This window comes from Salvelinus sp. IW2-2015, linkage group LG7, assembly GCF_002910315.2.
Source record: "Salvelinus sp. IW2-2015 linkage group LG7, ASM291031v2, whole genome shotgun sequence".
Taxonomy (NCBI): domain Eukaryota; kingdom Metazoa; phylum Chordata; class Actinopteri; order Salmoniformes; family Salmonidae; genus Salvelinus; species Salvelinus sp. IW2-2015.
Window position 1 is genome coordinate 13,843,181 of NC_036847.1, and position 11,030 is coordinate 13,854,210.

Genomic DNA, 11,030 nt, shown 5'->3' on the forward strand with positions numbered 1-11,030 from the left:
TCGCAGGCCTCTCTAATATGGCAGGAACTGGAGGAGGAAGAGGAGGGTCTTGAAGAGGGCCCCCGGGGCCTGTTCCGCACCAGCCTGGGGAGAAGAGCAGCCAGGAGGAGGGAGGAGGGGGTGGAGGGGCAGGTGCGACGGCGGCGCCAAAGGATCTCAGATTATTCCGATGACGACTGCGTGCGATATTTGGTCCTGGGCACCTTGGCTGCTCTGCTAGCGTTGTTCCTGGACCTGATCTACCCCCTGCTCTACTGAGCCAACTGGGGCTAAGTGGCCAGTCTCACACCCCATTACATACACACCCCAATACAGATGCACATGAAAGCTTATACACTGAGAAATTAGGTCAAATTTATTGCACTTTAAATTAAATGTCTATGCCATTATTTATATATTTTTTATTGTTTTGTATTTGTAGATGGCCTATAAATCAACATTCTGCTGAACACATTGAAATTAAACAAAAGTATACACATGATATCCTTTAATCAATTCTATGCATCGTTAAAGAGAAACCGACTGAGCTGCTACTAGAATTTGTTCTTAACTGACTTGCCTAGTTAAATAAAGGTTCAATTAAACAAAATAGTTACTTTGCTCAGCATGGCTTTGCCTGGTTGACTTTTTTTGTTGTTGTGTACTGCAGTCCATAATTTAGGCCCTTATAATCTACCCTATATTCTAGTTCAACATACCAAAACAGGTCTGAACTGTACTCTCCCCTTTATTTGTCTTCCTCCCAAGTCTCTCACCATGTATGTTTTTTTGTACTAAAATATGAAATGCACATTTAGACATGGATAGGCGATCTTTTGCACTGAGATGACTTGAAGGCTACAGCGTTGTAGTCCTACTGTAATAACTGCTCACTCAGATATGTCATCCTTAACACCACCCTGGTCATTGTATGTTGGCGATATCTGCTTGCTTGTACCTTCATGACTTTGTACTGTAGCCTGAAGACGGTTAACATTGTGTTTTTGCCTTCTCACTGAATAGTGTTATAGACTCACTAAGCTATTAAATGCCTTCGCTTTTTCCTGTTTGTCACGTTGCTGATTATTTTAGATTTTATGTTGTTAATGGCTCTTAATTCAGCAGGTTTATTTATTTCTGCCCATTCATTTGAATTATCCCTGTCATACTTGTATTGGAACTGTTTTCTCTTTGTTTCATGAAAGCTATTTAAGCAAAAGTAACCTTTTTAATGTGCTGCTTTGCATTACACTTTTGGTGAAGTAGCTAGCTATGTCTGAGCTTTATGACTGTTTGAGAAGCAGCCTCTAAAGTGCACTAATGCCTAGCTTAGCAGGGATTTAAAGACACTAGGAAAGAGAGACTGTATGCCTCTCAATATAAGTTGCTACAACGTTTCATGATTATCGGTGCTGCTGGTATATAGACTACGCCCTGTAACAGTGTTGTAGTGATATGTTCAACTCTTAGGGATTTCACAGTGCATTCTGTCATGTCTCTCCCTTGTAGGTGGGTTTTCAGAGCTGAGTCTAGTCACTATATCTGCTTTAAATGCCCACTATATGTCCCCAGTATGTGTATTTCATCTCATTCTTAAAATGCATCATACTGGCTGTATTTTGAAAGATGCATCTTGAAAATGTAATCGCTGACATGCAAAACATTTTGGGATTATATCAACAATGGACTAATGAAATATATACCAAAAGATAGATTTTTCCTTTTAAGAGCGCTCTGTTGTTGGAATAGTTKTATTATTTAAAAAGAAATGCATTTCCCAAGCAATTTGTTCAGGTACTTCCATCTCAATGATGCTCCAATAAACAAGCACTTAAATTGTCAATCTTATGCTGTGTTAATGAATATTATTTTTCAATCAGTTACTGTCAGGAATTTTTCAGATATTATTTCAAACATGGAAATTGTCCTGCCAGTTGGAAATGGTTATGTTTTCCCAAATGTTATTTTTGCTGCAAGGAGTGGTCAGTCTGTCAGTCCAGTGTTTTTGCATTGTTTACAGACAGGTCTGGTCTTCCTGTCAGGGAGCTGGTCCAGAAAAGGCATGATTGATTTACACTGGTTTATTTTACAGGCCTCTAGCCAGGCCCTCTTTGGGACAGACCTGGACCCTGAAGGACCCCCTCCGCTGACCCCAGAAGTGACCTCTGAGCTGTTTGCACACTCTGGAGAATGTGCTACTCCGTCCTACAGCAACATGGAGGAGGTGGACTAGGGCATAGCTGAGGTGCCACCGACACGGCGTTAAGTTCCAGTTGTGGAAATATTCTCCTCAGTAAAAGACACTTCAGTGCTTACTAATTAACTCGGCATCTTTAGTGTGTCCCTCACTGGTGCAATGCTAGAAATTAAAGAACTGGTTCTGTGGCCGAAAGACCAGCACATGTACCCGTCACCACAGATGCGGTGGACAGACCCACAGACTCACACATTTTCCACGTTCATCTGTATTTACACATCAACCGATCCAGACCAACTCATACTGTATATGTAGTAATATCCATGCAATGTATTTCCTTACACATACTAAGCGCACACACGCATACAAACGGCATGTTTGCACATACAACAAAAGCCTCCACACTCCTGTTGTCCTAGAGCCTCTGGGTTGCAGCCCATTGTTGGCTGATAGAATGCACCTTTGTTTGGGTATCCCCTAAAACGCCACTTTAAATGACACCTATTTATCCCATGATCATGCTTTGGCTCAGAGGTCACAAAGGGAAGTCGCCAACACCAAACTAATTTCCCCCCCAGAACAACAACCTGTTGTGAATATGAGGGGAAATGGTGAGGTGGGAGGATGGGAGATGTGTGTGTCTGTGTGTAAGCATTTGTTTTTATTTGATACTTCTCATTGAGGTATTGCCTGGTCTGATGTTTTGTAATTTCTGTTGGATTCTGTAAGCTGGGTTGAAATTGATGTAAAAGTGTGACGGTGAAGAAATTTAAGGTAGACTCAGCGGTATGACCGATGCAGAGAGTAAATGGCATAGTGTGTCAATGTCTAAAACTGAGTGACGCGTGAGGCTAACCTTCTCTGCTGTTTTGGTGCCTTGGCTACCACACTGAACAGCCTGAAGTGAACCAGTGCAGATACACCGTGTGAGAGCAAAGTGTTGCATGGGGGGGTTCCTAATAAATACAAACGTGTTGCATCTCGCTCATCTCTCTGGTGCTGCTCATTTCACCGAGTCTACCTTTTTAAAGTTTTTAACAAGTTACTGTCTTTCTGTTTACTACTTTCATACTCACCTGGATTTAGTTGCTTTCCTTTAGATTTATTTTATTTTTACTTGGTAAATTATCCAATCCTGTGGATGCAATTTTTGGCAAGATACCGGCTTGATATACACTGAAATGTGCATGTTGATACACAGTAGCCCTAGAATAGAATGCGGTTACCTCTCCTGCTACATATCTTTATTTCTGTTTGAGTGGACTGTCTTGTACACCCCTCCCCTCCCTTCCTTTGTAATGGACTGCATATATAAAGTGGGGATTAATGAGAATGCTGCTGTGAATATAATAAATGGTTTAATATAAATAAAACCCTTTTTGAGAAGCGTTAAAAGGTTGTTTGTGTACACACTGATTCAGTAGTAACGTGAATGAAGTTTCATAGTAGAGATTAGTTTGGGAACGTTTAATTTTCCACCAAATCAGCTATTTTCTTTACCCTCAGTATGTGTATGTTTTGTGAAGTTGTTGGTCCTCCAACCGGCACTGCTCCTCTAGATGGCGCTTCTTACTGTATTTACTTGCAGACGCCACACTACAGTAAGGGAAGAAGAAACGGCGTTAAAGAATGAGGAAGTAAAAAACATTTACTGGCGCTGAGTCAACGGAAAAGCCGGAGTGTGGTATTTTTATGTGACTAGTTGTACCAACTTAGACAGCTCTTTTAAATTATGTTTTGCAAAACGAACCTGTTTTGACAAGTGTAATAGCTGTCTTATAGCCATGTAGCTAGTTAGCTACAAATACAGCTACTGTTGTGGACGAAGAGGTTCGGGTTTCAGTAACTTGCCTTATTAACCCTCTGGGTATTCTCAATGACAACTTGGTTAGCTAGCCAACGTTAGTTAGTCAAAGAAAATCAGGTTTCCACAACCGATAATTCGAGAGTGGAGCCACATAATGGCATACTGCGACAAGACAGGTGATCTTCCCTCAGCTTCTCTAAACAATGAAGACAATCGTAATGGACATGACCCGTTGACAGATAAGCACCCGACTCCACACMCCAAAGGAAATGCGAACGATTGCTGTGCCACTGAAGAAGCCCGAACAGTGTCTGTCCCTCATGGGTTGTGTGTAAAGAAGAAAAAGCTTGTCCTTCACATTGACCTCAATAACACCATCTTGGTGTCTGATGCTGTGACAAGTCAAGGAACTATTGCAGCTTTGGATTACTTTATTTCCACAGTCACATGGGGACAAATGAGTAAACAAGGTAAGACCAGGTTGCAATATAAGTAACAAGCCTCTGAGGGGCCAGGCGACCTCAGTCTAAAAGGTCACTTAGTTCCTACATGTTGACAGTTTTATTTGAAGTAGTGGTCTATGAAAATGAAACAAAATATTTTTCAAGGAGCAAATGCCCCACTTACAATGTAGTGGCACACCTCTCCTTTTTCTATAAATGACATGAAAATTCAGTAAGTGGAGTCACTACTGTGCCTACCTGCCATGGTGATGTCATTGTTGTGTGCAATTGCTTAACACCTGCTTCTTTATCTGCTGTGTAGGTAAATGGATGTGGATGAGTGACTCACCTTCCCTACTTCCACCATGTGAGGGCGCTGTCAGCTACTACTCCCAGTTTGGCCGGGTGGCAGGCTTCACCAGCTCCACTGCAGGTCGGCGATTCCGGGGCGTGCTGGATGAGCACCTGGCGATGCTGCGATGGCCGAAGGAGCTGAAGGGGGACAATGAGCTGGCTGTGAAGGGGGAGGATGGACAGCTGTACCACTGGATCTTGCCCTCCTTCTTCCAGCTACTGAAAGACCTGGTGGCAGAAGGGAGGGACTTTGCTATCCTGTTCCGCACTTTTGGCTCTGACCTTCCCCGTGTGCTGTCTGCAGTGTCCCGTGCCCTCACTCAGGGCTCCCACCCACTCTTCCCTGACCTTCCAGCACTTAAGGTAAATCAAATCAAATTGTATTTGTCACATGCGCTGAATACAACAATAGACCTTACCGTGAAATGCTTACTTACAAGCCCTTAACCAACAATGCAGTTAAGAAAATATTTACTAAACTAAAGTAAAAAAATAATGAAAAGTAACACAATAAAATAACAATAACGAGGCTATATACAGGGGATACCGTTACCGAGTCAATGTGCAGGGGTACAGGTTAGTTGAGGGAATTTGTACATGTAGGTATGGTTAAAGTGACTATGCATAATAAACAGCYAGTAGCAGCAGTGTAAAAACATAGGGGTGGGGGGGTCAATGTAAATAGTCCAGGTGGCCATTTGATTAATTGTTCAGCAGTCTTATGGCTTGGGGTAGAAGCTATTAAGGAACCTTTTGGACCTAGACTTGGCGCTCCGGTACCGCTTGCTGTGCGGTAGCAGAGAGTCTATATCTATGACTTGGGTGACTGGATTCTTTGACCATTTTGATGAGTGCTTTGGGTTGTGGGTGTGATGCTGGATGTGGTGTCATTAGGACAGTAGCAATAATGATTGTTGTCCTGGCATTTTACCAAGCTCTTACTCACAGGCTACCATATTAAATGGGCACATTGCTCTTATCATAATCACTACTGTTAGCTAACCTGCCAATAGCCCAGTACTTGCAATCATTACTCATTGTGGGCTGCTCTCTGTTGCAGCTTGTCATTGAGAGGGTGACACCATGTTACAGGTGGATGTGCTACTGAGAGTGAGTCATAGTCCTTTGAGAGGAATTATGTTCTTCCTCCTCTGCCTGATTTGAAGAGGTCAACCACACTTCACAATTATAGACCCATTTTTAAACTTGGGCCATGTCTGTGTCATCTGAAAGACTCCCGTTAGTGTGTGTGTGCATCTGGGCTTGTGTGTGTGTTTGTGAGCTTGTGGCAGTGGGATATAGGGGTCAAAAATCTGATCTGTAAGCTTGTTCCCAGATGTTGGAACAGTGCCCTGTTCAGAAGGTCATTCACAGTGAGATGTAGGGTGGGTGGTGCGACTCTCCTGGGTATAGAGTGTGCCTGCAGTCTCTTCTCAGCCCCCTCAGTGTGTTCTTGTACCTGTTCGTTTACTGGAGCAGAACACATCGATTTCTGCTAGGAGGATGCTCAAAGGCTGCTACGGCACACACAGTTAGCTGCAATAAAAAAAAAAGAAACATCCAGATGATGACTTATTCAAACTGTCTCCTGTCAAGGACTATTTGTGTAAGAGTGTCGGCACCGAGATTGAGGGTGAAAGAAGATCATTTGATTTAGCAGGTTTGGAATTTGCATGACCTGTAAGCTTAATTGTTTCCCCTGATTCTAAAATGATAGCTGTGCTGAAGTACAGAGGATTTCCATAATTTCTGCTAGATACCTGATACCTGTGCATCTCTAATACGCTGCTGGTCAGAGAGAGTGTAACAGATGCTAAAGCCAGCTGTGTTCTTTCTGCTCCCTCCCCAGCTGAGTGTGAATGAGACGCCAGGCCAGATCCGCTGCAGTAAGAAGGGGGCGGTCCTGACCCGGGCAGAGGAGCGTCTGTCGACCCGTGACGGGGAGCGAGCCCTGTACCAGTACCTCAGCTCTGTCCAGTGCCTGGGGGGCTTCCAGGACCATTTTGACTGGTAGGTGGACTTTCTCCGAAAGACTAGTGGCTAGACTAATCACACCAATGAAGGCACTCGAGTATTGGAGGTGCCCTAGTTTTCGGGCAAGCTCATAAATCCATCTTTCAATAGGTAATTTAGTCCAAGTTTGAGTTGTAATGGAGAAGTTCTTTCTGTATTGTCCTCAGTGAAAGTTTCAGTGTCGCTGATGTAGTCAGGACTAGAGGTCGACCGTTTATTATTTTTCAACGCCGATACCAATTATTGGAGTACCAAAAATAGCCGATACCGATTAATCGGCCGATTTTGTTTAAAAATGTTATTTATTTATTTATTTGTAATAATGACAATTACAAAAATACTGAATGAACACTTTTATTTTAACTTAATATAATACATCAATAAAATCAATTTAGCCTCAAATAAATAATGAAACATGTTCAATTTGGTTTAAATAATGCAAAAACAAAGTGTTGGAGTAGAAAGTAAAAGTGCAATATGTGCCATGTAAGAAAGCTAACATTTAAGTTCCTTGCTCAGAACATGAGAACATATGAAAGCTGGTGGTTTCTTTTAACATGAGTCTTCAATATTCCCAGGTAAGAAGTTTTAGGTTGAGGTTATTATAGGACTATTTCTCTCTATACCATTTGTATTTCATATACCTTTGACTATTGGATGTTCTTATAGGCACTTTAGTATTGCCAGTGTAACAGTATAGCTTCCGTCCCTCTCCTCGCCCCTACTTGGGCTCGAACCAGGAACACAACGACAACAGCCACCCTCGAAGCATCGTTACCCATCGCTCCACAAAAGCCGCGGCCCTTGCAGAGCAAGGGGAACAACTACTTCAAGGTCTCAGAGCGAGTTACGTCACCGATTGAAACGCTATTAGCGCGCACCCCGCTAACTAGCTAGCCATTTCACATCGGTTACACCAGCCTAATCTCGGGAGTTGATAGGCTTGAAGTCATAAACAGCTCAATGCTTGAAGCACAGGGAAGAGCTGCTGGCAAACACACYAAAGTACTGTTTGAATGAATGCTTACGAGCCTGCTGCTGCCTACCACCGCTCAGTCAGACTGCTCTATCAAATATCAAATCATATACTTAATTATAACATAATAACACACAGAAATACGAGCCTTATGTCATTAATATGGTCAAATCCTGAAACTATCATTTTGAAAACAAAACGTTTATTCTTTCAGTGAAATACGGAACCGTTCCGTATTTTATCTAACGGGTGGCATCCATAAGTATTCCTGTTACATTGCACAACATTCAATGTTATGTCATAATTACGTAAAATTCGGACAAATTAGTTCGCAACGAGCCAGGCGGCCCAAACTGTTGCATATGCCCTGACTCTGCGTGCAATTAACGCAAGAGAAGTGACACAATTTCCCTAGTTTAATATTGCCTGCTAACCTGGATTTCTTTTAACTAAAGGTTTAAAAAACATATACCTCTGTGTATTGGTTTTAAGAAAGGCATTGATGTTTATGGTMAGGTACATCCGTGCAACGATTGTGCTTTTTTCGCAAATGTGCTTTTGTTAAGTCATCCCCCATTTGGCGAAGTTGGTCTTCACACAGTTCGCAACGAGCCAGGCGGCCCAAACTGCTGCATATAGCCTGACTCTGTTGCACAGAACGCAATATAAGTGACACAATTTCCCTAGTTAAAATAAATTCATGTTAGTAGGCAATATTATCTAAATATGCAGGTTTAAAAATATATACTTGTGTATTGATTTTAAGAAAAGCGTTGATGTTTATGGTTAGGTACACATTGGTGCAACGACAGTGCTTTTTTCGCGAATGCGCTTGTTAAATAACCGTTTGGTTAAGTAGGCTATGATTCAATGATAAATTAACAGGCACCGCATCGATTATACGCAACGCAGAACAAGCTAGATAAACTAGTAATATCATCAACCATGTGTAGTTAACTAGTGATTATGTTAAGATTGATTGTTTTCATAAGATACGTTTAATGCTAGCTAGCACCTTACCATGGCTCCTTGCTGCACTCGCATAACAGGTAGTCAGCCTGCTACGCAGTCCCCTCGTGGAGTGCAATGTAATCGGACGTGATCGGTGTTCAAAAATGCRGATTACCGATTTTTATGATAACRTGAAATCGGCCCTAATTAATCGGCCATTCCGATTAGTTGGTCGACCTCTAGTCAGGACACTGGGCTCTCTATCTGTAGGTGGGCCAGGAACACCTACTCCATCCTGGGAGGGAAACCTCTGTGGGTGGACCCCTTCGACCAGAATGTCCAGCACATCTTCATCGATGACAACATTCGACAGAATGACAAAGACACCATTGTCCACCCAAAGGTGTGTTTTTGCCTCGATTAATGTGCTTTTGGATGGTTTATGCATACTCATATGGATGTGGATTAGTTTCCCCTTGCAGATACGTTTTTTGCCTTCAATATCCTCATGTTGTTTCTGTTCTTGCTCCATGGTTCTGAAGGTGTTTCTGGACCGAGACGGCTCAGGAACCCGCACAGCCTCCACCTCAGAGCTGTATGACCTCTGTCTGGTCCAGAACGACCTGCTCAGGGCCATCTCAGACCCAGAGTACTTCACCCAGTGCATCAGCATCTGCCAGGAGAACTATGACAGGAACCTTCAGCAGGGGGCAGGCTAGAGTGGTTTGTCTGTAGCCCAGAGGTCCAGGGTGAGAAGGGGTTGGGAGAACTCAGGTCTGTAGACTGGAGGTGGAAGGTAAAAGGGAGCTCCTGTAGTTGCTCCAACTCGTCCTCTAAGGTCAATATTCTCAGGGTGTGTGACACTGGCAACCAATATATTGCATATGTAGAAGGCATTATTTTGTAGTATTATTTTGCTGCTGTTTTTAAATTATAATATATATATTTTTTAAATTGGTAATTGATATAAAGGCATTGTTTATGTGCACCAAAATTTGTTCAGAAAAGACTTGAATGGTCATACTTGAATGTTTCTAATATTACAAAGAGAGAGAGAGAGCTGCATGGTTGAGCAGTAAGACTAACTGTTACAACTTAAATCATACTCTAGTCTACAGACAAATTACTTTAATATTAACCACAATTAGTATTACTGTTTGACTATTTATCATGGCAAAACAATGGATGAGTTTGACCTAATATCATTTGGGTTTATGTGGTTTGGAGTTTATTTGCACTGAAAATGACTTTACTTTCTTTGGAAGCGCTCTCATGTGGGGAAAAAGTATATATCCAGGGAATGTGTGTCACGCTTTCTCTTGAAGGTTTGTCATAGTGGTGGATGAGGTGAGCGGCCCCATTACAATGTAAAGCTCTTTGGGTGTCTAGAAAAGCGATATACACCYACTGTACAAAACATTAAGGACACCTTCCTTCGGGGCATGGACTCTACAATGTGTCAAAAGTGTTCCACAGGAATGCTGGCCCATGTTGACGCCAATGCTTTCCACAGTTGTGTCAAATTGTCTGGATGTCCTTTGGGTGGTGGACCATTCTTGATACTCACGAGAAACTGTTGAGCTTGGAAAAACCCAGCAGCGTTGCAGTTCTTGGCCCAAACCGGTGCGCCTGACATCTAATACCATACCCCGTTCATAGGCACTTCAATCTTTTGTCTTGCCCGTTCACCACCCTCTGAATGGCACACATACACAATCCATGTCTCAATTGTCTCGAGGCTTAAAAATCCTTCTTTAACCTAAGTTACATCAATAAGGGATCTTAGCATTCACCTGGTCAGTCTGTCATGGAAAGAGCAGGTGTCCTTAATGTTTTTTACTCGGTATATAAGTCGAATCAATGATTAGTATTAGCATATTTATTTTTAAGCTTGAAGGAAGTGTGGCGTTTGACTACTGCAAATTTGAGACACCTTTTCAAAGTAGCACATCACAATCACCAGGATGTGGGTAATTGTGGAAGATAAAGGCGTCAGCATGCTTCAGTTCGGCTAGCACCTAGCCGAACTCAGCTTGGAGAACCGAATGAGTGTGCTCGCATACTCCCTTTGCTTGAAAAAAGCGACAATAGTATGGTTTGTCCATTTTGAGACACTAGTTGTATACACTTCCTCAAACTAGTCAGAATAACTCAAAAAAACGTTCATTCATTTTTATGTTTTTGCCAAGGAGATCTTAGTCGTGCAGTTTTATATTTAACTGTTTGGTGCAGTATTTTTCAATTAGATTTTTTTCATGAAAACGAGTCGTCTCGTTGAATGACAAAGACTTCATTGAAGAATCCCTACTG

General features: G+C 42.3%; 2 protein-coding genes across 12 annotated transcripts in view; both read left to right on the forward strand.

Moving 5' to 3' along the window:
• Positions 1–3,571, forward strand: part of usp19 (ubiquitin specific peptidase 19) — a 38,439-nt gene extending 34,868 nt beyond the window's left edge. For 9 of the 11 annotated variants that reach the window (XM_070444445.1, XM_070444444.1, XM_070444446.1 and 6 more), the window contains one exon: positions 7–1,822. In XM_070444445.1, the coding sequence (XP_070300546.1) occupies positions 7–258 (252 nt within the window). In that variant the 3' untranslated portion in view covers positions 259–1,822. Of the gene's footprint in view, positions 1–6; positions 1,823–2,071 lie in introns of those variants that run through there. The other 2 variants (XM_070444451.1, XM_070444453.1) reach the window with 1 other exon arrangement.
• A 228-nt stretch (positions 3,572–3,799) lies between these two features.
• si:dkey-32e6.3 (uncharacterized) lies at positions 3,800–9,668 on the forward strand. Its single transcript, XM_023991064.1, has 5 exons — positions 3,800–4,453; positions 4,749–5,143; positions 6,630–6,790; positions 8,991–9,123; positions 9,263–9,668. Exons 1-5 carry the CDS (start codon positions 4,138–4,140, stop codon positions 9,437–9,439), a joined length of 1,182 nt encoding a protein of 393 aa, XP_023846832.1. The 5' UTR covers positions 3,800–4,137; the 3' UTR covers positions 9,440–9,668.
• Positions 9,669–11,030: the final 1,362 nt, after the last annotated feature.